At 46.5% G+C, this 25763-nt stretch overlaps 1 protein-coding gene across 1 annotated transcript; it reads left to right on the top strand.

Annotated features, from left to right (window-relative positions):
• Positions 1–20955: 20955 nt before the first annotated feature.
• Positions 20956–24955, top strand: HEY1 (hes related family bHLH transcription factor with YRPW motif 1). The gene is made up of 5 exons (XM_039250086.1): positions 20956–21355; positions 21617–21692; positions 21819–21902; positions 22205–22286; positions 23189–24955. The coding sequence occupies exons 1-5, from the start codon at positions 21267–21269 to the stop codon at positions 23773–23775; spliced, it is 918 nt and encodes a 305-aa protein (XP_039106017.1). The 5' UTR covers positions 20956–21266; the 3' UTR covers positions 23776–24955.
• The last annotated feature ends 808 nt before the right edge of the window (positions 24956–25763 follow it).

The following is a 25763-nucleotide window of genomic DNA, read 5'->3' as shown; positions in this document are numbered from 1 at the left end:
GGAAGAATACTTCAAATGTGTTTTCCTATTTTCTACAGATTTGGGAAATCAGTAATAAGACATAAGGCCTGTAAGAGTTTTAACAGTGTATTAACTTTATAGAGAATTTCAATGCCAAACTTAATAATAAAGTTAAAATGGAGTTTTCCCATGGCCATGGTTTGCCATGTTTTTAACCCATTGTTCATCTAGCCATCTGCCTAAGTTATATGAGTAGCTTTTAATATTTCACAAACAAGAAAATTAGAAAAGGGAAGAGTTTAGAATTCAAGATTATTACCTTGAATTTTTGGACAGTTCAAAACATTTCCTTTTGTGCAATCTTATTTAATCATAATAATAATCCTATAAGATGGTGCTCTTATTGACTACTATGAGTTCGGTTGAAGTAGAAAAAGGTTGAGGCTAGAATCTCAATATTGTCCTGCCTCTGTTCCTAGATATATATATATGCTAAAGCCAAGTGAAGGCTAATTCAAAGACTCTGTTAGCACAAGGCTTTTGCCTCTGAATACCAGTGCATCCCCCTGGAGCCAGGCTGGACTGCTGGGATGGCTCCTTGTGACCGGGCAGAAACAGCACTGCCATAAGTAGGCCAAGGCTCTTTCTCGGTGTTTGCAGCAAGCTGCACTTAATTTTCAGCCTTCTGTTTTCCTGCTCTGAGTCCAAGGAGAGAATGGTCCAAGAAAATGGGAGATAAGCAAAAGAGAGGAAGAAGAGACTCCTTTTAAGTCTAGAGCAGGCCTGGCCCAGTTCACATTATCAGAGCAGAACAGCTCCAAGGATCCAAGCAGCCTGAGTAGCCTGAGACCCCGCTGAGTCTCTGGCCGTGAGGTTGCTATTGAAAGAGATCAGTACTCTTCAGAAAGTGAGACTTTCTTTACCACTCCACACTCGGCCCAGGGACAGGTCCTTGATTCATCCCTATCTGCCCTCATCCTCCTTGGTGAATAGATGGGAAGGGATAAAGGAAGAGAAGACGGTAGATAAGAGCCTCCTTATAAGGTTATAATGATAAGAATCATTCCCGGATTATAGCTGATGATTCTAAGACTCAGAAGGTTAAGTGGCCTGTCCTCCATCATGCAGCCAGGCAGAGCTAGACCCAGTACAAGAACTGCATGCATTCAAGGCTTCTGTCTGATACGCAGTGCTGCACATTGTCCCACGCAGCACTTCCCACTGAGACTGCACACTCCCAGCGCACTATGCACACAGGGCCACTGCCACCCAGGAGCTGTGAAATACAGTGGAGGGAACTGTGATTAAAGTGTCTTCTACGCCAAGGAGTTAAAAAGCTCTGAAATACAAAGAAAGATTTTTAAAAATTTTAATGTTTATTTATTTTTGAGAGAGAGAGAGACAGACAGACAGGCAGAGTGTGAGTAGGGGAGGGGCAGAGAGAGAGGGAGACAGAGAACCTGAAACAGGCTCCAGGCTCTGAGCTGTCGGCACAGAGTCCAACGTGGGGCTCCAATCCATGGACCATGAGATCATGACCTGAGTGGAAGTTGGACACTTAACCAACTGGGCACCCCCCAGGTGCCCCTGAAATATGAAGAAAGATTTAAAGGAGCTAAATACATGGAACTGGGCTACTTGATGATTATGAGGGATGTAATAGCAGGCTACACATTTCTGAAGGCTGGAAACACCTGAAATGATGAGCTGTCTTGTGTGGAATATGATTAAGGGGTGAATAGCATGAAGTAGAAACATAAGTCGGATAATAGAATAAGTAACAACTCTCTTTCCCTTTGTGTCCCTTCTGCAGGGCCGAGAGGAAGAAGCAAACTTCAGGGACCTGACAACTTTAGGAGTTATTTTCCAAAATAAGCATCCATTGCTGTAGAATGACATAGAATAAATGAACGTTTCAATCACATATGAATTTCCTAGCCCATTTTAAGTGCATGTTGCACAAATGCATCTTTCACATCTTCCCCTATGTCTGCTGTCAATGCTTTAATTCTTACTCCATTAAGTCTCACTGGGCGTGTTGCGGTGACCTCTAGCTACCTCTCTGCTTTCAAGATTCTCTAACCACTTTGCCCTCCGCATGGCCATGACATGACCTTTCTAAGCCACTTCCCAGAATAATACTTTAAAATCACATGACCTACCACTGAAGACTTTTATGAGTTAGCCCTCTTGATATTGCAAATAATAAAAACTTGACTCAAGCTGCTTACATATTTACTTTTTAGGCTCATGCAACGGGAAGGTCCAGAGATGGAAGGACTGGCAACTGGATGGTTTAATCCTGAGGCTCAGTGATGTAATTCAGGACCGAGTTTCATTGTATCACCCTGCTGCACCTCCCAAAGTGCCAGCTTCCTCCTGTGCTGGTGGGGGCTGGCTCTGGGCTTCAAGAGGAAGCCAACACCTTGTAGGGCTGTGCTGACTGCTTTCAAAGAGAGAGAGAGAGAGTGCTATCTCAGGGTGCTGGGCAAGAATCCTGAGAGTCACTGGAATGGATAGGGTTAAGTCACAGGCCCACCCTTGAACCCATCTTTGTGGCCAGGGGAATGGAATATGTTGTTTGGCTTAAGTAAATTAGGGACTACCCTGCATATGGGTACTGGGGAAACCCCACTTGAAGTACTTGGGTTGAATAGGGATGAGAGAATCCAGAACAAATGAGGGACTGAAACAGTAAGGATTGATGAACCATTAGAGACCCTCCATGACTGAGCTGCCCACCCCCTATCCAGTCTCAGTTCCCACCATAGACACCTCCTCTGTATACCCTACACTCAGCCATGAGGGACTATTTGTTCTCAGAATATACCCTACAATACCCACCTCTAAGTCTTCACCCATGCCCTTCTCCAGTCTGGAATATATACCTCCTACCCCCAGTATGTTGAAGACCTAATCACTGAACATCTACTTTAAAACCCATTCTTCCATGATGCATTTCCAGATTCCCAACTAAATAAACATTCCCCTTCCCTATTCTCCAGTTCACCTTCTTCACATTACCAGCTGTGTGATTCTGGGCAACTTACCTGACCTGTTTGAGCTTCAGCTCTCTCCTGTGTAAAGTGTGGATAACATGAATGCATATGTCAAGAGTTGTGCAGATTAAACAAGTGAGTATATGCCAGCTCTTAGAACACTGCTTGACTCCTTAGGATGGACTATCATTTTTATTGTTGCATTTTATATACCAGTGGTATATAAGTATATACCATGAGTCTGTGGTAGCCTGACTTTGAGTTTTTCTTTTCAATAGATTGTGAATTGCTGGAATGCACACTAAAACGTATTTGACATTTAATTTTCCTTGATTCACTTAAATATTTTTGAGCTCCACGATGTGTCAGATGGTGGGATATGAAGAGCAGGACATGCTCCGTATCTGCCCTTCTAAGACCTAGCATGTTACCAGCATGGGGAAGGCACTCACCAAGTGTTTGTAGAGTCGGACTGAAATTAGCACCGACAGAAATAACCATGTTTCCTGGCTAGGTGGCCTCGGTGTATATGAGTGAACAAGTGAAGTTGGATGGTAATGGCTGGTCCAGGTCCAAAAGCTGATGAGAACCGTACCCTGGACTAACTGAGGATGTTGTTGTCTGAGTCATCTGCCAAGGCAGCAGACAGACTGGGCAAAGGACATACCACAGATAAGGATTTGAGTGCAGTGACAGGGTCACAGGTAGGTGATCTTGACATCCACTCAGTTTAAGGCCCACAGGGTCAGAGGAACCCAGAATGGAGGGGTGCTTCCTGTTATGCCTCTTGGAATGGGTTGAGGCATGGCAGCATTCCAAGTTCACCCTAGGACAAGATGAGGAAATTCTTGATGTGCCCGCTATAGCCTCAGCCCTTCACATTCTTTTTCTTACTTTGTCTTCAGGCCTATTCACACGAACCAAGGCATTTCGATAAAAGGAGGCTTTGAAGTAATTCAGATGAGATGTCAAAGGTGGCCTGAACAGGATCATTATTAGAAATGGGGATGGAGGAGAGGCATGTGCATTTTAAAAGATTTAGGAAGGAGAATGGACCGGACTTGATGCTTGTTTGGATGTGCAAAATAGATCAGTGAGGACAATTTCCATCACAAATAATCGACACCCTTCCTCACAGTGGGCAAAAACAAAGGAAATGTATTCTCTCAAATAACAGAAGACTTAAGGTTAGGATCTGCTGTGGGGTTTGAGTGTATCAGCCCAACATTCCTTGCCTTTCTATTCTGCCTTCTTCAGCATTGACTTCATCCTAAAGCTGGTTTCCTATCACATCCATAGAGGGCCACTCCCAGTGATGTGTCTTTGTTCATATGGGATGGGAGGGAGAAACTGGCCTCTCTTTCTGAGAAGTCTGAAGGAAGCTTCTTCTGTTTCTTTGGCCTAGATTGACTTAGACCAGCCCACCCCCAAACCAATCAATCACTAGCATGGGGGATATGATTACCACGATGGACTTACAATCATGGGGCATGAGGTGGAGGAGGTCAGGTGGAGTGGCTGTTGGGGTGCCAACCACGAGGTCCAAGAGCTGAGGCAACTAGGTGATGGTAGTGTCATTTACTGATTAAAGGATCTGGGAACAAGAATTGGTTTGGGGAGAAAATGATGAACTTATTTTTAGGCTTACATCCTCATATTTGTTTTCACGTCATACAAGAGTCCAAAGGATACTTGGATGACTGGAGAATTTCTGAGGACCCATCCTTAGCTAAGGAGAGTAGGGGCCCAAGATGCACTCTTTTAGGAGCCTTCTTCCATTGCCAGCCCAGACTCCATCCTCGCTGTGAAAGAAATGGTCTTGCCCCACTGTGGCCAAACCATGTGTGAACATCTTTCTGCTTCCAAACAAGTGCTCACCTAATTGTTCCTCACTAAATCATCTTAGTGTTGTGCCCAAAACTCAAGTGAGATGGCGTGTGCGTGAAATGTTTGTGACATTTGTTGTCACCTGGTAATTTTGGGTTTGCTGATTAATCTTTAATTGGCTTTTTCACTTCCCAAATGCTGCTTCTGCAAGTATTATGCTACCATAAGGAGGTAGGAATGTACTGCAGACATTTGTTCCAAATGCAAGGTCTAGCCTATGGTGTGTTTGGAATTAACAATTAAGTAGTAAAGCAAAACTCGAGTGAGAGCTTGAGAAGTAGCATAGTGTAGTGGTTAGGAATGTAGATGATAAAGTCGACTGTCTGGGTTCAGGTCCCAGCTGTCCACTACAGGCTGTGAGACCCAATCAATATTACTCTGCGCTTCAGTTTCCTTATCTGCAAACTTGGGATGATTATGACAATACTAATAGAATCTATCCCACAGGCTTGTGAATAAGTCAATTAGGTGTGAAATGCTTAGAAAAGCACTTGGCATGTAGGAAATGCTCTTTACTTGGTTGTTGATTATTATTTTATATATATATTTTTCTTTTTAAAATGTTATACTTTTCTTCCTTTTATCAACATATTCTAAACCCAACTGTACACTCAAGTTTTGATTGAATGTTTCTTTGTGGCACAGCCTGGGTAACTCGATATGGAATCAAAAGCCCCTCCCAGTTGACCTTAGGGCAGCTCAGTGCCAAAGCTGTGGTCTCAGGGTCTCGAGATGGACTTGGCTCCATCTCGGCCACAGGTGGTCTATTACCTTGTTTAACTGATTACAGCCAATTAAAGGGAAGGGCTTAATTTGCCTTTCTAGCACTTATAATCAGCTAAAATGTCCAGCATCGCTTCCTGATGCTTCCTCTTTCCCACACAAGAAAAGGATATTCAAATGGAGGAATTTTCAAAGTCTAAGTTTGTCTGGAGGATTATTTCTCCTTCTCTTTGGTTTTTGACACATTATAAAGCAGTTATGTGATAAGCTATTACAGCTTTGAGCTAAAGGCAAATCATGTCTTTTAAAGTCGAAGGAATCATAGAAAATTTTGCAGAAAAATTAGAGAGAGAATTTATATAGATTGTTTTATATAATTATAAAAGAATATAGGCTTAATATGGAAATTTGGAAAATACTGAAAAGTATATGGAAAAAAATCGCCAATGGCCCCAACCCGATAGCTACTATCAACATTTTAGTCTATTTTCTTCCAGGCTTTTTATTCTATATACAGATTATGTTTGACATAATTGTGATCAAAGCATAGATACAATTTTGTGTTCTGAATTTTGTTTCACTTACCTTTATAAATATTTCCCATGTGATGGTAAATTTTTTGTAAAAATTTATAACAGTGGTATGGTATTTCACTATGTTTGTTTTTCTATTATTGAAAAATTAGTTTAAAAATTATAGCTAATATTTTCATGTTGTCTTACAATATTTTTGGTTTCTTATTTGTGACTGATTTTAGGCAGTAGAATATGTAGGTCATGGGCATAAACATTTTTAAGGCCCTTAATCATATTGTCTATTCCAATTTTTTTAATGTTTATTAATTTTTGAGAGAGCAAGAGACAGACCATGAATGGGGGAGGAGCAGAGAGAGGGAGACACAGAATCTGAAGGAGGCTCCAGGGTCTCAGCTGTCAGCACAGAGCCCAACAAGGGGCTTGAACTCATGAACCATGAGACCATGACCTGGGCCAAAGTCAGATGCTTGACTGACTGAGCCACCCAGAAGCCCCTCATATTGTCTCTTCTAAAATGTCTGTTCCAGGGGCACCTGGGTGGCTCAGTCAGTTAAGTGTCCAACTTTGGCTCTGGTCATGATCTTGCAGTTTGTGGTTGGAGCCTGGCATCGGGCTCTGTGCTGACAGCTCAGAGCTTGGAGCCTGCTTCAGATTCTGTGTCTCCCTCTCTCTCTCTGCCCGTCCCTTGCTCATGCTCTCTCTCTCTCTCACAAATAAATAAACATTAAAAAACACTTAAAATGTCTTTTTCAACTTAACCTTCCCACCAAGAATGGGTGGAAATGCACTAGCAGGAGGTAAAAGGATTTTATCTTATTGCTGTCCAAAGGTAGCTAGCAGGGCTGCTGTGTCTTTCCCTCCCGAGTTCCTTTTTAAAAATTACTGTGATTTAAAAACAAAATGTATCACAGTCTATTCATATTGTTAAGAAAAAGATCTCTAGAAATTTTTCATCTTGCAGATCTGAAACTCTAGACCCACTAAAGACAGCTTCCCTTTTCTCCCTCCCCCACCAACCTCCAGCAATCATCATCTCCTTTCCGCTTCTATGACTTTTATACTTTAGATGCCTCACACCGCTGGGATCATACAGTCTCCAAAGTCCCTTGTGGAGCAGCATATCTAGAAACTACTTGTGGAGAACTCGTCACTGAGTATGGTCTCTGTGCGTGAGAGACAAAGCACGCTGACTTCTGGTTCCTTTTTGCTGCCTCGTCCACTCCAACCCCACCCTATCCCCTTTGCGCTCCATAGTCGTACAACCGTATGCCTCTTGGATGTCACTACTTGGACTACAGTCACTTCTAACACAACTTGGCCAAAGCCAAACTCATCATCTCATTCCATTTCAAGCCTGTTCTCTGACCTCCAAGTTGCCTGTCTCCAGGAACCCGGCCATCATTCATCCAGGCGTACAAGATAGAAGCTCGGGAGTTGTGTCGGACTCCTGCGAGGTGCTTAGGGCAAAGTAACACTGGTCTCCATGTTCTGTCGATTCCACCTTCTAAATATGTTTTGAACCTGGCGCGTCTCCTCTAACCTGTTCCTCATTTTGGTCTCTTATTGAGTTAGTCCCCAACCTCCTCTCCTTGCTTCAAGCCTGACTGACTTCCTCCAATCCATACTCCAAATGACTGCCCGTTATCTTCCTAAAGGACAAATCTCATGATCCTACTCCCTTGCTGAAAATTTCCCATGGTGATTAGGATAAAGTCCAAAGTCCTCAACCAGACTTCTCATGATTCCTACCCCTCCAGCTTATCCATGCCTGCCCCTCCCGCCCTGTGCTGCAGCCGCTCATACCTGTCTGCAGACTGCCTCATACATGTCAAGGCCCCTAGGCCCTTTGCACATACCGTTACCTCCTTTTGGAATGCACTTTTCTCCCTTCTTCTCTTGGCCACGTGTTATTTGCCATTTAAGTGTCAGAGGAGTCATTCCTTCTCCAAGAAGCCTCCCCAAATTCCCCAGCCTGGATCTGGTATCCCTCCTCTGTCCCTCACGGTCCCCAGTACAGACCTCCACTTGTGAGTCATCTTTAATTCCTGGTTTACATGCTTATCTGTCTCTCAACTAGATTTGTAAGCTACTTAAAGATAGGTTCTGGATGTTTCATCTCTCGATCTCCAGCTCTAGCCCAGTCCCTGGCACAGAGGAGGTGCTCAAAAATATCCTTGCTGAATGCATGTTGAATGAAATCATCCTTAATCTCATTCCTCCATCACACTGCCACTTCCCAAGGAAAAGGGCAGAACCTTCTCCCTGTTGCTACAGCATATAAGGCTATTCAGCAAACCCTTATAAGTCAGCTTTCCTCTTATTTATAGGGAAGAAGTATGGATAATATTGTATCTTCAAAGTGGTAACTTCTGTGTGAGAATCAAAGCATTGCTAAATCTTGCAACTCATTGAAAAGCCAAGGAACATAGAAAGCACTCTTTTCATTGAGTCCATTTATTTTGCCCAGCTTATTACTGTCTTCTGTCAGTCGTCTCTAACACCTCCCTGAACCCCTTCTAAGAGCTTACTACCAAAGTGCAAAGAACCCAGAAGTTTGAATTCAAGGACAAGTCACTGACTCCAAAGTCGTGACTCCCTACATTTCACCCTTCTTTCCTATCATACACTGAAGCCTCTGCTGGTTTTCTTCAGAGTGAGAAAATATGTATGTATGTATGTACGTATTATTTGAACGCACTGAAATACCTTTCGTTTATTATCCCTGAACAAAATTGTGAAGGTGATTTGGTAAAGCATTTCTTAATCAGGTGAGAAGTCCAACGAGGGTTTCTCCCTCAATCCTGCGCTGTCCACCTTAGTGGGGCTAAGGGCTCCCTTAGTGCCCCCACCGCCCCAACACACCCCTCTTGGGTTGCTACTGCAATCCAGCGGCATTTGCTCCACAGTCAGCATTTCTTCCCGTTCCCTTCCCACCCCCACCCTCCTGGGAGGCAGGGAAGGAGGCCCATGGGAGAAGGAGAAAGAGCCCCACTGCTGCTCAGCATGCTCTGCTCCCTACAGGAAGTGATCTTTCTTTCTTTTTTTTTTAATTATGTTTTATTTATTTCTAGGAGAGAGAGAGAGAGAGAGACAACGTGAGCAGGGGAGGGTCAGAGAGAGAGGGAGTCACAGACTGAAACAGGCTCCAGGCTCTGAGCCGGCAGTCAGCACAGAGCCCGACGCGGGGCTCAAACCCACGAACCGTGAGATCATAACCTAAGCGAAAGTCGGACGCTTAACCGACTAAGCCACCCAGGCGCCCCAGGAAGTGATCTTTCTGCTCTCCCGCCAGCCACACGCCTCCCAGCCAGCCGGCGGCGCTAACTAATTAGCACACGTGATGGGAATTGGAAACAAAGTCCCCAACAATAGGAGCGTGGGAACCAGGACTCCGCCGCAATTACAGCCCCCTCCTCCACTACCCTCCCCCCCCCCAGCCCCGCCCCGGCCGGCTGCGGGCGACGCGCGGTCCGCCCCGGGGGAGGGCCAGCCGGATCCCGGCGCCCCGGGCCCCCCTGTCCCGCGGGTCCCTCCCGTGGGTCCCGCCGCTCCGCCGCTTCTGGGAACGTCCGCACACAATAGGTGGAAAGCGTGTTCGGGGAATCTTAGCTCTTGCCAGGTCACGCGGCAGGTCAGCTACCCTTTGTTGGGGAAGAGAGAGGGAAGAAAGACGGTCATCAGATAGCCTCCTCGCGACAGCTTAGGGACCCGCCAGCTTGGGAGCCCGGCCGCGCCCTGAGGGTTGGGCCCCCTCCGACGGCTCCATGAGGAACGCGCTCGGGTCCTGTTCTGTGTGTGACAAATGGGCCCGCCTTTTCCGCGTGCTGCTGCAGAGGCCCGAGAGCAGCGACAGCTAGCCAGAGAGCAAGGAGGGAGGGAGAGGGCCTCACCTCTACACCCGGCTCACCGCATCTAGCGGTCAGCCGCTCAGCGCGCACGGGCCCACACGTCTTGTCCAAAGTGGTTTCAGAGATGAGCGGATGGAAATTTGCTTCTGCTCTTACCCAGTCGGCTATATTCCATGCAGGTTTGCTTCATTGAGCTATAATTCACATACCGTACAATTCACTCATTTAAAGTGGGCGATTCAGTGGTTTTTAGGACATTCACCAGAGCCAATTTGAAAAAATTTTCATCTTCTCAAAAAGCAACCCCCCATCCTTTAGCTTTCACTCCCTCCCTCCCTGATTCCCAGCTCTAAGCAACCACCACTGTACATTCTGTCTCCTATAGGTTTCCCTGGGCATTTCATCAAGTAGGTATCATGTATCATCTTTTGTGACTGGCTTCTTACACTTAACATATTTTTAAGGTTCATCCATGTTATAACGTATATCAAGTCTTCCTTTTTTATTGCTGAGTAATATTGCATGGGCTATAATCACATTGTCTTTATCCGTTCATCAGTTGATGGACATTTGAATTGTTTCCACTGTTTAGCCATTATGAATAATGCTGCTATGAACATTCGCATGCAAGTTTTTGTGTGAACATGTTCTCACTTCTCTTGGGTGAATACGTAGGAGCAGAATTGCTCAATGGTGTGGTCAATTTGTGCTTAACTTAAGGGTACTGACAAAGACCTTCCAAACTGGTGGTACATTCCTGACAAGCAATGTATGAGGGTTTTACTTTCTGCAGATTGTCCCCAATACTTGCTATTGTCTTTTTTTTTTTTTTTTAATTACAGCCACTCAAATGGATGTGACGTGGTTTCCCAGCCTTTCCAGTGCTAAGTTTCTAAAGTCTTTCTGGGTGTAAGAACTAGACGTTGCATAGCATATCCTAGAAGGGTCATGAGTGGTAACAGTGAGTCAGCTGCTCAAGCACAATAGTGTTACTGCTTCCAGCGAAAACTGAAGTAAAAAGTAATTATTTACAAACCTGTATCTGATATCATAGAGCTGGTCAAAAGGGCTCCAGTTAAGAACTGACTCCATCTGCTATGTCCCCATCCACACCCCTTGCCCCCTTTATGAATCTTAGCTTCTACTGTCTGTAACAGACAAGCTATTCTCATACTATGTGATTAAAAATGACCCTGTATATTCAAAAACTTCAACTGGCAGTAAAATGTTACTCTGGTTTGTGTTGTCCAAACCCAAAGTTATTTTCCTGGAGCCAGGGTGTTTGATCAGGTTTCAAGTTTATTTAGATATAAGCATAAATTCTCATTTATAGGAAACTGCTTTTATAATAACAGTTATAATGTTTTATAATGTTTCTGTTTACATGACTAGCTTCAGATCACCAAAGGGGTGGGTTACCATGCTACGTTAAAAAAACTCAGACAGTAAATTGTATTTATAGCAACCAAACGGGGCTTGGGGGGGGTGGGGAGAATCCCTTCCTGGCTTAACCTAGTTATTTCTCAAATTCAGAAATGACTGTCATAATCTTGCATTTATTTCAGTGTAGCATTTTTCTTAAGCAAAGATATATGTTGCATATAGTGATTAAAGCAGGAGTATGTTTTAGCTGGAAGAAGTCACACTTAACCCAATGAGCAGCAAGCATTGCAGGTGACACACGCATTGCATCCTCATCTTTCCTTGGTTCAGCGGTGCTTCTCAGTCCTGGCTGCACATTAGAATCACCCGGCGAGCATGGACAGCACACTTCTGCCAAACACCATCTCATAAGGTATAAATTTTTTTTATACCTTCATTTTATACCTTATAAACATCCAGTTTTTGTTGTTTTTTGGAGGGTTAGAGGGGCAACTAACTTCAATACTGTGTACCAGGTCCCTCAATAGATCCCAAGGGCAGCCAAATTGAAGTTGGTCTAACCCATGGTTCTCAAAGTGTGGTCCAGGATTCATAGCATCATCATCTGGGACCTTGACTGAAATGCTTATTCTTGGACACAACCCAGACTTACTGAATCAGAAACTCTAGAAGAAGGGCCAGCTCTCTGGGATTTAACAAGTGCTCCAGGTGATTCTGACATGTGCCAAAGTTTGAGAACTACTGATCTAACTAGACATTCTCCACTTTGGCTATACATTGGAATTACCTGAGAACTTAAAAAAAAAAAAAAATACCGATGCCTGCCTGGGCTCCATCCCCATAGATTCTGATTTCGATTGCTCTGAGGTGTGGTATAAGAATTGGGACTTTTAGAAATAGCTTCCCAGATAATTCTAATATATGGCTAAGTTGAACTATGGATCTAAACCAGCAATTCCTAAAGTACGGTTCTGAATAATTAGCATCAGCTTCACCTGGGGATTTGTTTGATTTTTTTTTAATGTTTTATTTATTTCTAGGAGAGAGAGAGAGAGAGACAGAGTGAGCAGGGGAGGGTCAGAGAGAGAGGGAGACACAGAATCTGAAGCAGGCTCCAGGCTCTGAGCTGGCAGTCAGCACAGAGCCTGAAGTGGGACTCGAACCCATGAACCGCGAGATCATGACCTAAGCGAAAGTCGGACGCTTAACCGAGTAAGCCACCCAGGCGCCCCATGGGATTTGTTTGAAATACAAATTCTGGAGCCTCCTTGAGATCCACTGAACCAGACACTCGGGGGGGGGGGCACCCAAGAATCTGTGTTTTAGTCAGCTCTCCCTGTGATTCGGATGCTTGCTAAAGTTTGAGAACCACTGATATAAATATAGTTCTAGGGGCTGAAGCTGGAATATATATACATTTCAGGTGAATCATAATTCAAAACAAAATGATGGAGTAGGCCCTGGAGGAACACAGTTTCTCTGTTTATGTAATTAATGCATATTATTAAGTTTTATTATTACCACTGTCATGTTCACCTAGTTTTTAATTATTTCACCTTTGTGGATTTGAAGGATGATCTCCTGTACGCTTTCATCTTTTATTTGCTCATTTATTTGGGTTTTAGGTGTCTGTACATTTCAGTTGACATGGGGGAACAATGGGTCCCTTTCTTCTCCATGGAGCTCTTCCCATGGGAAATTCACTTTGGGGGACCATGGTTTCTCGAGTAGGCAGTGACTTCCTTAAAAACATCGAACCACTACCAACAAAACCATCCCCAAATTCAAATAGCTCAGTTTAGGAATTTAACATATTTCCTGAATTAATTAGGAAAGCATGAAGTCCTTATCATTTGAAAGAGCCTGACTGACCTCTGAGATACATCACCAAATACCGTGTATCCCATCTCGATCTTTCGATAGAAAGATTATTGGCTTATTGGAAAATAAGCCACATTTCTCCTTCACTGTCCTCTGCTGGAGCCAAGCTTCCCGATTAGCAAGACTAACAGCTTCTAGATCAGTGGTTCCCAAGGTGTGGTCGGTCCTTGGATCAGCAGCAGCAGCTTGCCATCCAGGTAATTGAGTACACACTAAAAGTGGGGAACCACCATTGTAGAGCAAGAAATCTGGAAATGATTCTTGATTGGCTGCCTGGAGGGGCCCTCCCATCTGCACCTCCTGACATGCCAGGTATCGCTCCAGGTTATTTCAGAATTCCTTTCCTTCTTTCTTTCCCTCCCTGAAACCAGAGCCTCGCTCCAGGTTCATTCCTAGCAGATTCTCCAGCGCTAGGCCTTCTTCGTCCTGTGTGTATTCTTCTGGTATCACCTCAACTATGTGTGATGGGGATTCAAAATCTCCCCCTTCTGTTTCTGCACCCAATGGGATTGTCTGGTCCCGTTTCGCTTTCTTTGTCCTCCTGGGCGATGTAGCCATGCTGCGCTGCACTGTACGGCTCCTGCCCTGATTCCGTACACTTGGGGCCCTCCGCTCCCCACTGAGGCACAGGCCACCACACCCGCTCCCGTTTTCTCTCCTGACTCCATAAATGCCACAAGCACAGGGAGAGGGAATAAAGGCAGCAAATTGCTCTTGACCCATTGCGTCGAAGTGTCTCATCCTGCACAATTCTTTCTTCATTCACTATCCACGTATTCTTACTCCCTGGTTTGCACTTAAACATGCGAGGCCTAGAAACCAGATTTCATGAATAAACCCATAGAAGAAGCAATATGGAAATTCCTCCCAGAGTACAGAATGGATGGGCTTCTAGCTTCTTTACCTGTCAGTCTTGTTCCAAAACACAACACAACACAACACAACACAACACAACAAAAACAAACACAAAAACCCCGCGAACAGAGAGAGGAAATGCTGAGAAAGATGACACTCTGATGGCTCTTGAACAGTCTTCTCTAAGACTTTTGGTGTGTTCACACAGTTTAGTGTTGTGGGCCAGACTGTCCAATTCAAGAAAGAAAAATATTTATAGTCTATAATATGGTGACTTGTGTAATCAACTCGTAATGTTTGACAGGTATAAAGCAAAGTCTGTGTGTGTCTGCGTTTTTTAAGGGGCTCTAAGTTCACAATGATGAAATCCGAAGACCTGTTCATGAAGCTTCTCTTTCAAGATATTCAGCTCCCCTTCACTGTTCCTCAATTTGTTAAGCACATATGTCTACGGTGTACTTACTGGCAGTGTGTTTGCGGAAAAACTCTGCAAGACATAATAGGGATCTGCTGTACCGTAAAAGTGCTTTGGAGCTTGTCAGTAAGGATTGAGTTTTGGGGAAAAAATAAAAGAAGGTAATATTTATCGATTAGATAACACTGGCTTAAAGGTTAATTATTCTAGTGAAATTTCAAGAAGAAAACCTCAATAAATGTTGCAAATTAGCAATAAATGGTACCAAGAGAGTATGATAAATACATGTGTGTGTATGTATGTATTCTATGTGTTTGGAACGGAAATTTTAGACACTAAGGCATTATGAATTAAGTACTAAAAAATTTAACATGGGCCGATAATAGAAATTTTGGTTAGGGTCACCAATTTAAGGAATTCTTGAAATTTCTTAATATTTTTGGGTTTGCTTAACTAACACTGGCAAAATATTAACTCTTAAAACTGGGTGTAAAAATTTACTGAGATGCATGTATTTTACAGAGGACAAAAACTTTTATCTAAGAACTGTGGATTCTCAGAAAACTATACTTGGAGTTTGTATATTTTTGATTAAAAACTTTAAACAAGTGCTTTAATATTTATTATAATTACAGATGGATTGGGGCAATGATGGGTGAGAGCACATAGAAACAAAGACAAATTGGGGTGCCTGGGTGGCTCAGTCTGTTACGTGTCTGACTCTTGGTTTCAGCTCAGGTCTTCATAATCTCATGTTCTTAAATTCGAGCCCCATGTTGGGCTCTGTGCTGACAAGTCAGAGTCTGCTTGGGATTCTCAATCTCTCTCCCTCTCTCTCTGCCCCTCCCCTGCTTGCATTCTGTCTCCGTCTCTCTCTTAAAAATAAACACAAAAAATAAAAAATAAATTTAAAAAAGCATTTATACAGAAAAGATTACATGACCCCTGCACAAAAATGACATACAAATTCATGAAGCCTTCCATACTAAAAAAAAAAAAAAAAAAAAGGTATAAATTTCTTGAAGGAAATGGTCTCTCAGATTAGTGAGCAAAGAACTTTCAAAGCAGAAATTATATTACCAGAACTCAACAATACTTTTTATTAGGTTGCTTTTCACTTACGCTTAATTTAAAATTTTTTTAAAGTTTATTTATTCATTTTGAGAGAGAGAGAGAGCATGTGTGCGTACCAGTGGGGGAGGGGCAGAGAGAGAGGGAGAGGGAATTTCAAGCAGGCTCTGCACTGTCAGTGGGGCTCAAACTCATGAACTTTGAGATCATGACTTGAGCTGAGATCAAGAGCTGGACGCTTAACCAGCTGAGCCAGCCAGGTGCCCCTACGCTTATTTTTTTTTATGGATCTAAAGCAAAATGTATCTATCCTTATGCTAGGACAGAATTTCCCAAAGTCTGTTTTTTGGGGATGCTGTGTCAGTGGCCTATTAGCAGATATTATATGAAAAAAGGGTTCCATGGCTGATGAGTTTGGGAAGTGCTGTTAGACACATGTAAATGAGGATTCTTTATTAAGAACTTCTCAGAACCATGCATGCTCTCAAGTATTCTGAGCTCCCCAAGAATTTCCCAAATGTATTTGAAAACAGATTCTTTTATTTACAGTCTCGAGAGATTAATGGTCTGTTAAATGCCTTCAGCATTTTAAATACTCCCCCCTCCCCCTTAAAGACAGTAGCTCACCTTGAAGGAATTCAGTGGCAGGAACAAGAAGACCTAGAGGTGGGCCTTTTACGTGGCCCAGCAAAGCTCAGGATGAAGGAGCCTGTGTTATCACCATCATCATCGTCATAACTCACAAGCATAAGACCTAACATTTGTAGTATCTTACAAAATGCTTTATCTCATTTTACCTTTCAAAAGAAGCCCAAAACAAAAGCTGAGAAATTATTCTTATTTATAGATGAGAAAACTGAGGCTCAGAGGAGAGAGGTGTGGTCATGGACCCAAGGGCACATGGCTAGGAAAGGGTCACTTGACCCCAAGCTGGCAACTGGGACTCCTCTCCTCCTCCCATCATGCCGCACTGCTGCCTGCTGGGTTTCCAATTAAACAATTCCCTCGGGGTGAACACCAAGGTGTCTTACATCTGACCTCAATTAGGGGAGTTGATAGTGGAAGTGCACTTTTGCGTAGCATGACGGGCCACCAGGCAATCTGGTGGTTGAGACAGCATCTACAGAAAGCAGCAAGCGTCAAGAGCAGAGGAAACTGGCATTTAGTCAAAATTTTGGTATGACAGTTTTGGGCGATTCTGTCTTGTGGTTTCTGATTTGGGGTGTTCTCATAAAGAAGCCGTTTCTGAGCTCCAGAAGTATGCAACTTATTTATACATATATTTATAGCGCTGCATGCTCAGGGGCTCTTCCTTCATAAGAAACTCAAAAAGCACAACTTTCACTAATAATGAATAGCAGATGCTTATTTTTAAGCTCTACTCAAAATAAGCTAGTGCTCTTAGCAAGGAACACACATTCTTTCTTGTCATCTTTCAAGGATATTACGTTCGGGAGACACTGCTTTTAATATATCCAATTACTAGATTTTTTTTTTCTTCCTTTCAACCTCACTAGACGTGTAACAGTTTCAGAAGAAAACTGAGGGGTAAGCCAGTGCTTAGTTTACTCTTGGTAAATCAGGCATATTAATAGCTAATAATGATAGCTGCTGTTTATTAAGTGTTTACTTTCGGCCAAGCCCCATTAAAATGCTTTATAGAACTGATCTTATACAACCTGTGACATCAGGAAATTGTTTTTATTAATACCTCATTTTATAGATAGGAGAATTGGGGTTTAAAGAGGTTGAGTAGCTTGCCTGCTGTTGTGTGGCTAAGACTGATCTGGCTGCGTCTTTACCACACGCTCTTGTGAGCAGCTTGATGTAAGATTGTGGTTTTTCGGCTCATCGCTCCAGGCCTGGCGCAGTGTCCAGCACATAGTAGGGGCTTTATACAAGTGTGACGAGTGAACGCATGAAGAAGCAAGACTCAGATGTCTCATACACTGGCCAGCTTTACCTAAAAGTGTTTCTAGCAAAGGCGTTTTGCCTCAGATCAAGGAACCTGCTTAAGAGCCCAGCCCGAGGAGCCCCTCTCTTTATCTGGGCGGCAGTGCAGTCTCTGGCCCTCCCGCGTACCTATTTGGTCACGATCCCACAGCAAACTGACAGGGAAAGGGCCTCATCCAGGAGGCCAAGGTAGGGACCTCGGCAGTGGCCAAACCTCTGAAGAATCCAAGATTCAGGGCCTTTTCCTGGGCAGTCCCCTGCCCAGCTGCTTGTGTCCCTTCCAGCCGGTGGGCCACCCTTAATCTCTCACATAGAAATGCTGGGACTGCACTTTGAGCCTGGGCTCTCTGGAGGTAGCACTGGTTCACCTCTGGGAAGGCCCCACCCGGGCCCGGCCCTGGGAGCGAATTCCTAAATCTGAAGTATGCGTCTCTTCTGGGCCATCTCGAGCCTCCCTTCTGCAAGAGAACACAGAGAAAGGCAACCCCCTGGATATCAGTAGATAAATAAGCCCAGATTCCACAGACAGGCGAGGAAACAGGCCTGTGTGCAAATTTGAAAAGGCTGGTCCCGCAGGACAGAGGGATTATGAAAAACACCACTTTCCTAAGGGGCTAGGCCTAGGCAGCCCCACTCAGGCTGGAGACGCGGCTGCTTTCGCAGGCTGTGTCTTGCTCAGGGGACTGCTGAGAAGTTTAAAGCGGTTCTTTCCCCAAAGCCTCCAGGGATAAAGCCTTTCTACGCTGCAGGTGCTGGAAAATTGGGCCTCATCCTCCCAGGCCCTCTCTCTCTGATTCTACTACTGATGATTCTGACTCTACAGCCCCTTCTTTTATGGCTCTCACTGAACTAGACCTAGAACCCGAACTAGGCTCTAACCTAGTTCTTAAGTGCCTTCCCAAGCTCAGAAAAGTTCTTTCCATCCCACATGAAGTACCTTTACCCCCGTGTTTTTCCTTGCCAAAAGATGCTTCCAAGCATTAAACACATCTCTAATGACTTTCCCTGTTCATTGTCTATCTCCCCCCTTGGATGTAAGTTCTAGGAGGGCAGGAGCCATATTACTTTTGGGTCACCATCGCATTCTCGGGCCCTAGCACAGGGCCAGGCACCCAGAAAGCACGAACTATTAGTTGGATGCATGAGTAAATGAGAGTAAAGATTAAGAAGCAGGAGAACTTTAACAGTTTAACGTAGACCTCATTTTTGACAGGAAAGTAACACTGAATGTGGGAGACATAGTTTGCTTAGGTACCAGTGTGGAGTCAGGAAGCCTCAACCCCACCGCGTCTCTTCTTCTCATCCACCTGTCTGTGGCTCCTCCGTGTCCGTATGAGGCAGCGGAAATAGGCCAAAGCAGGAAAGTCTCACTCACTGTAGACTCCAGAGGCTGGGAACCACAGAACCAGAGGATTAGTAGACACACTACTTTCTGGGGTCGGGTGGCCTGTCACTTTGGGGGAAGAAATGGAATGTCAGAGGGGCTTCTGAAAGGCAGAGGGGAGTAGTGGATGGTTTCCTATGCCTGGACCATTGGGTTCTGGGGGTGGGGGAAGAGGCAGGCGGCAGGGAGCCATGTGCTTGACTGAAGACTGTGGAGGTTGGAAAGGAGCTTGGGAGGCTGAACCTCCAGCAACCCCCAAAGCGTGTTACCTGTGAGCAGGGGCAGAGTAAGCAGATAATGGAACTGATTTTGGATGGACAACTGAGAAGTGGCATGTGGGGGGGGGGGGGGAATCAGGGAGCAAGGGCCTGTTGTAGGCCAGCAAGAAAAAATCCAACATGGCTTGATGGAGGCACCAGCCTAGACAGGGAAGCAGAGGCAGCCAGAATGAAGAGCTGAGGGACTGGAGGTGGAGGTGAAGTGAAATTTAAAGTTCAGTGGGAGCCAGGGGGTGAAATACTGTGTGTGTGGAAGTGGCAGGCTGAGAATCGAACAGACCTCTTAGGCTCAGGCCATGCAGAGGGTTGGCGTCTAAAATGTGTTAAGATGGCACTGAGATCGCTAATTAAGGAGAGACAGATACAGAGAAGCTATTTGCACAAGTGAGAACATTTTTGTTATCCTCAATATCTATCAAGTGCTCCCTCACTGACAGGACTGCAAGGTCAGCAGCCACAGAATGGACCTGAGAGGAATACCAATTGCTCTGCTCCTTTGTAAGGGACGGGGAAGCCTAGATTTCCAAATTCCAAACACCCATCCGGCCGCTTCTACAAATCCTTGAATAGGGAATCAGTCCAGAGATACACAATTTCTTCCTCCAATATCTTACGAAGGGCTTGCGTGACCTCACGGGGCTTTCAGTAAACACCAGGAACCCAAACCGGAGGTGTGCAGTGTGTGTGTGCGTACGTCGTGTATGCGTCTAAGGGTCAGAGACGTGTGTGCTCCCGCAGTGAGGACGACCTCAGACGCAAATACCCAGGCCAGCCACCCAGTCGCCCGCTGGGAGGATCTGGCCGCCAACGCCAGGAAACAGAAAACAACACCAAAAAAACCCCTCCATAATGGATATCCCCAGGGGTCTTCCCCCCACCCCCGTCCCCCCAGTCGGCCCAAAAAACACGCGTTCCACTCCCCCCGACATTAGATGCACTGGGCAACTCATTCCATTCTGGAAGACGAGAAGCGCTGCAGAAGCGATACTGGCTGCACGAGGGGACACGGTCCCCCAAACCGAAAAAGGACATTCCCAGAAAGCACGTCTCGCCCCTCCAAGCGGCGGCCCGTGGCTGGTGGCCAATGTGGCCGCGCACGAGCTCCGCTCTCCGGGCGCCCTGAAGCCTCCGCGGAGCTGCCGGCGCGCCACCCGGCCAGGTGCATCGGGCCCGGCTCCGCCAGCGGCGCGCGCCTCCCGCCGCCGGGCACGGGTGGCCCCGCAGCCGAGATTTACCGCGGCGCAGGGCGGCGGTTTCCGGGGCCGCCCGGCGCCCGGGCTCCGATTACAGGTTCACACGGGGGGCCCGGCCCGCGGCCGCCCAGCCCCCGCCGGAGCGCCCTCGCGCGCCCCCGCTCCCCCCGCCGGCCCATTCTTCTCCATTCATGCGGACGCCCTGCGCCGCCGCCGCCGCCGCCGCCGCCAGCGCGGCCGCCGTCGCCGCCGCCGCCCGCCCGGATTGGCTGGCGGCCGTGGCGCCGGCACTTTCCCACGGCCCGCGGCGCGTGCGGCTCACCGGCGGCGCTGCAGGCGCGGCCCTGGCGTGCGGCCAGGCCAATCCGGGTGCGCGGGGCGGGGCGGGGCCGCGGCCGCCGGCGGGCTTGCGGCCCGGCCCGGCCTCCCCCGCCTGCCCGCCGCCGGCCCACCGCCGCCCGCGCCTCCTCCTTCCCCCGCAGCGGGGACCCAGCGGAGCCCCCGCGGAGCCGACGCACCGCCGCCGGGCAGGGGCGGGCGAGGAGGGCGGGGGCGGGGCTCGCCCTCGATCTTAGCCTCGCTCCGGTCCCTCCCCGGAGTGGCTGCCAATCAACGGAGCGAGAAGCCGGGTTGGCGGAGGGGAGGCTGTTGCCCAGGAGCCGCCGCCCCGCCCCTCCGCCCCCTCGCCCGCCTCCTCCACCCCGCCTGCCCTCCCCGGGGACCTGAGTAGGGGCGCAGCGTGGGAAAGGGATGGTTGAATTTTAACCGGAGGCAGAGCGTGAGCTGGATCAGTGTGTGCGGAACGCGAGCCCCCGAGCGCGGAGAGGCGCCGCTGCTGTTAACTCCTCCCTGCCCGCCGCGCCGAACCGACCCTCCCCCGGAGCCCACGCGCAGCCAACATGAAGCGAGCCCACCCCGAGTACAGCTCTTCGGATAGCGAGCTGGACGAGACCATCGAAGTGGAAAAGGAGAGTGCGGATGAGAACGGGTGAGTTGGCGGCGGCAGAGCGGAACCCGGGCAGGAGACGAGCGCCGGCTGGCCGCGGCGACAGGGGCCGGGGGCCCCGGCACCTCGGTGCCCTCCACTGACCTCTGCGCATCTGGGTTATGCCCCCGTCCGGGGTGAGGGACGCCGGAGGCGCTTTCAAACCCAAGTTGCCAAAACAGTTTGTGCGCGGAGGGTGAAGGGGAGACCCCTCATATCACCTCCCCAGGCTTACAGCGATTTCTGTTTTTTCCCCCCTTTCAGAAACTTGAGTTCGGCTCTAGGTTCCATGTCCCCAACTACATCTTCACAGATCTTGGCCCGGAAAAGACGAAGAGGCGTGAGTCTCTTTACAGTGCTTCTTGCTTTGTTTTGTTATTAATTAATGGAACGAACTACCTTTCTTCATTTTGAAATTTGCAGTCTTGATGGAAATACCCTCCTTTGTTTTGCCCGCTTTCTGCAGATCATTGAGAAACGCCGACGGGACCGGATTAATAACAGTTTGTCTGAACTGAGGAGGCTGGTACCCAGTGCTTTTGAGAAGCAGGTAATGGAGAAAAGTGGGTAGAGCTCCCAGTGTGGCCATCCACACCTTCTGAATCCCTCCCCTCATTAATCTGAACCTCATCAGTGTCTTGAACCTGACAATAACCGTATTGCTTATGCCGAAGAGATGAATTCACATACAGATTCCAACATATTTTATGAGAACAGCTCATTTTGTTTTCGTTTGTACTTTTATGATTTACAAAGCATAGCTACAAACGTGCGTATCTGTTTTTAAGTTGTTCCCCAAAGGCACCGTGTGCCATTTCATCCCCCACCCCCACCCCCCATTCTCTTCTGCAGGGATCTGCGAAGCTAGAAAAAGCCGAAATTCTGCAGATGACCGTGGATCACCTGAAAATGCTGCACACTGCGGGAGGGAAAGGTACATATCCTTAGTCTGGTGGCGGCCCTGAGTGTTCTGGGTAGAGTGAGCAGCTGCGGCGGCCAGCACTGGTGCAGTCACTGCCTTATTTTTCCTGTATGCTTTGGGTGTGGGGGAGAGAATGGTGTGCTGTGTACAGCTGTCTGTCAGTGCATTTTCAAATGCACATAGGATTTTCTCCGGTGAATTTATCACCCCAGTCCTCTTCAAACTAAGCTAATTAGAGAATACTTGCTATCCCATGAGGTGCCCGAAAGTTGTGACAGCCCTGATTAAAATCAGGTAGCTCTCACCATATATGTTTATTGCCATTTTGAGAAAAAGCCTTAAAGAAAAAAAGAAGTGTATGGTCTTAATTTTATCTACGGGATTGGGAAAAAAAAAAAAAAAAAAAGCTCCTAGGACTTTTGAGGTAAGAAACCTGTTGTGGTTAATTAGGAAAAACCTAACAGAAGGTGGGAGACCAGGGTCTGTGTGTCTGTCTCCAGCCGGAAAATGCTTTGCCCGGGACCAAGTGCCTAAAAACTCCATGATGATAACTTACATCTGTGTGTCTAATGAATTTCACTGCTCTGTGGTTTCTCTGTCCTTGATGTATTTTTTGTTGTTGTTGGGGGAAAACATTAAAGGAATGAACATAGTTTCATCTGCTGGTAGGGTATAATTCCACTTTCTGCTCAGCAGTTTCTAATTGGGCTTTGAACTTACATTAGCACACACATACTTCTCATGTTGATTAATGCAAAGACTTTGGTCAGCCTCAAAATATTTGGACCTTCGTAAGAGCCCGTGCATGCTGTTTTTTAAGGATGTAGGTATTTGTTAGGAAGGGCTGCCTTTGGTATTGAAGAAATGCGGGAAATGAGCAAAGCCTGAGGTTTTTCTTTTGTTCTTTTCCCCAGGCTATTTTGACGCACACGCCCTGGCTATGGACTATCGGAGTTTGGGGTTTCGGGAGTGCCTGGCGGAAGTTGCGCGTTATCTGAGCATCATTGAAGGACTAGATGCCTCTGACCCACTTCGAGTTCGACTGGTCTCGCATCTTAACAACTACGCCTCCCAGCGGGAAGCGGCCAGCGGCGCCCACGCAGGTCTTGGACACATTCCCTGGGGCAGCGCCTTCGGACATCACCCGCACGTCGCGCACCCCCTGCTGCTGCCCCAGAACGGCCACGGGAACACTGGAACCACGGCCTCGCCCACGGAACCACACCACCAGGGCAGGTTGACCTCGGCACATCCGGAGGCGCCTGCTTTGCGTGCGCCCCCTAGCGGCGGCCTCGGACCGGTGCTCCCCGTGGTCACCTCGGCCTCCAAACTCTCGCCGCCCCTGCTCTCCTCCGTGGCTTCCTTGTCGGCCTTCCCCTTCTCCTTTGGCTCCTTTCACTTACTGTCTCCCAATGCACTGAGCCCTTCGGCACCCACGCAGGCAGCAGCAAACCTTGGCAAGCCCTATAGACCTTGGGGGACAGAGATTGGAGCTTTTTAAAGACCTGATGCTGTAGAATGAGGGAGGGGAACACTTAAAATCCCAGCTGAGCTGGGCTGTTGCCAACATCACCTTAAAGTCGTCAGTAAAAGTAAACAAGGAAAAAGGTACACGTTCAGATAAATTTTGTTGAAAGACTAAAGGTTTGTTGGTTTACTTTTTCTTCTTTTAATGTCTTTTTTATCATGTCATATATTAGAAGTTTTTAAAAACTGGTTGTTAAATTTTGTTCCAAACATTAAATGGAAATAGTGAGTATAAGGCAGCACTTGGTAATAGGTTTGTTCTGTGCCTAATTACTTTGTAAACCTCTCTGTCGAAGAATGATTCCATTTTTGCCTCAAAGTTTTGGGAATTTTAACATTCTAGTATTTTGGTCTGTTTTTCTTCTTGTATAGTTGGAGTCTGTGTTTAGAATTAATTTTCCAAACCACTAAGGTCAATGTTAACATGATGCTCTTTGTTAATGTCTTGACAGTTAAGGTGTTGTATAGGTAATGTTCTTTTGCGGGGGGAACTATGTTGAATTTTATATTTCGGAACAAAGCGTTGACAAATCAGATGATCAATCAATCAGCTTTATCCAGGAAAGAAGAAGAGTTCCTTCTCTTGCGTCCTGCAGCAGTAAGGTGAATGTATAACCCATCAGGGGCCCTGAGATCATGTGACCAACTGCCAGGATTTGCAGTTCTGGCTCAGTTAGAAGAGAGCCACTTGGAGGGTGATCCCCAGTTGGACTTGTTGGGGAGGAGACTGAAGGTAACTGCATAGGATATGCCTGCATTTACCAGCCCCAAGCGATGTAATGAATTTTTTATCTCACGGATCTCAAATTCACAAACGTTAACATCGATAAATGATCACGGCGTGCAAGTGGTCAATCAAATAGTCCAGTGGAACCTGTTAGATGCATAACCTAATTCTTCCCGAAACTGCTATGTTTTCTTTCAACTGGAAATTTTTATGTTGTGTTTTCCTTTTTGGTGCATGGCAGTGTGGTGGTTGAGATATTTTAAAAGGCGTGCTGCCTTCTTTTGGTTTAAATGGGTTCAGGCTGGCAAAGCATCAGTTCACAATTGTATCCTTTTAGCAGGTGTAAGTTAAACGACCTCCACTGAACTGGGTTTGACCTCTGTTGTACCAATGTGTTGTGACTAAATAAAAAAGGAAGAACAAACTATTCAGCTGTATATGTCTTACATACCTTGGTCTTTCCCTCTGTAGGCCAAGAGAAGATAAATTTTCTCTCCTTTTCATTTTGTCTGGTTGCCAGTTTTCTTACGTTTAACAATTTCATTATTTGGGGAGTTCTAGACTGTGCGAATTTGCTACTGAATAAGGTGACTTCATTGCCGCGCAGGCCTTTGGCCTGACTCCCACAAGGAGCCCCAGCCCTTTCACTGTTACATCAGATGATCTGGCCCTAAGCTGGCCATCGGTGGGCTAGGAAGGCCCGTCTCAGGCTGGGACTTGCGGCGTGGGAGAGAACGCTGCTGAAATCTTTTAAAACTGTTCAGTACATTTCTTTTTCCTGAGAGCTGCACGCACATCTACTGTGTGCATAGTCCTGTGCTGAGAGAACAGAAAATTTACTTAATTTTTTTTTTTTTTTTTTTAAACTGCAACATAAGGAAAGCAAACACTGCTGTCTCTGAAAGCTGGTGCAGGGGCTCGGGAATCCGGCCTGATGAGCAGTGGCAGGCTGTAATTCTGCACCTGCACAGCTCCGGGAGGCTTCCTTGTCTCGTTTCAAGGAATTTGCTTAACCCTTTAGTTGCATTTGACTGAGCTGTGTCGTGAGGAAGCTGACATATGCTTCAGGTTAGAACAAAATGCTGCCAGAACAGAGGCAGTACTCTGGGCCCCAGGGGGAAAGGGGTGCCTTCCCATGGCCTTAAAAGCAGTCCTGCCAGCTAAGGAGTGCTCTCTCCCAGCCTGGAAGAAGTTTGCCTTGATCCTGAGGTTGACGGGGAGGAGAGGGAGAAAGC

Source organism: Hyaena hyaena, unplaced genomic scaffold, assembly GCF_003009895.1.
Source record: "Hyaena hyaena isolate Hyena2069 unplaced genomic scaffold, ASM300989v1 scaffold_358, whole genome shotgun sequence".
NCBI lineage: Eukaryota > Metazoa > Chordata > Mammalia > Carnivora > Hyaenidae > Hyaena > Hyaena hyaena.
Note: the sequence above shows the minus strand (reverse complement) of the source record. Positions and strands in the feature narration are given on the sequence as shown.

What these genes read in the sequence shown, in the direction of transcription:
- HEY1 (XM_039250086.1), top strand. Translation starts at nt 21,267, where the DNA reads ATGAAGCGAGCCCACCCCGAGTACAGCTCTTCGGATAGCGAGCTGGAC. An exon ending in GAGAGTGCGGATGAGAACGG is followed by an intron (nt 21,356 to 21,616) that starts GTGAGTTGGCGG and finishes CCCCCCTTTCAG; the next exon opens with AAACTTGAGTTCGGCTCTAG. An exon ending in CCAGTGCTTTTGAGAAGCAG is followed by an intron (nt 21,903 to 22,204) that starts GTAATGGAGAAA and finishes TCTCTTCTGCAG; the next exon opens with GGATCTGCGAAGCTAGAAAA.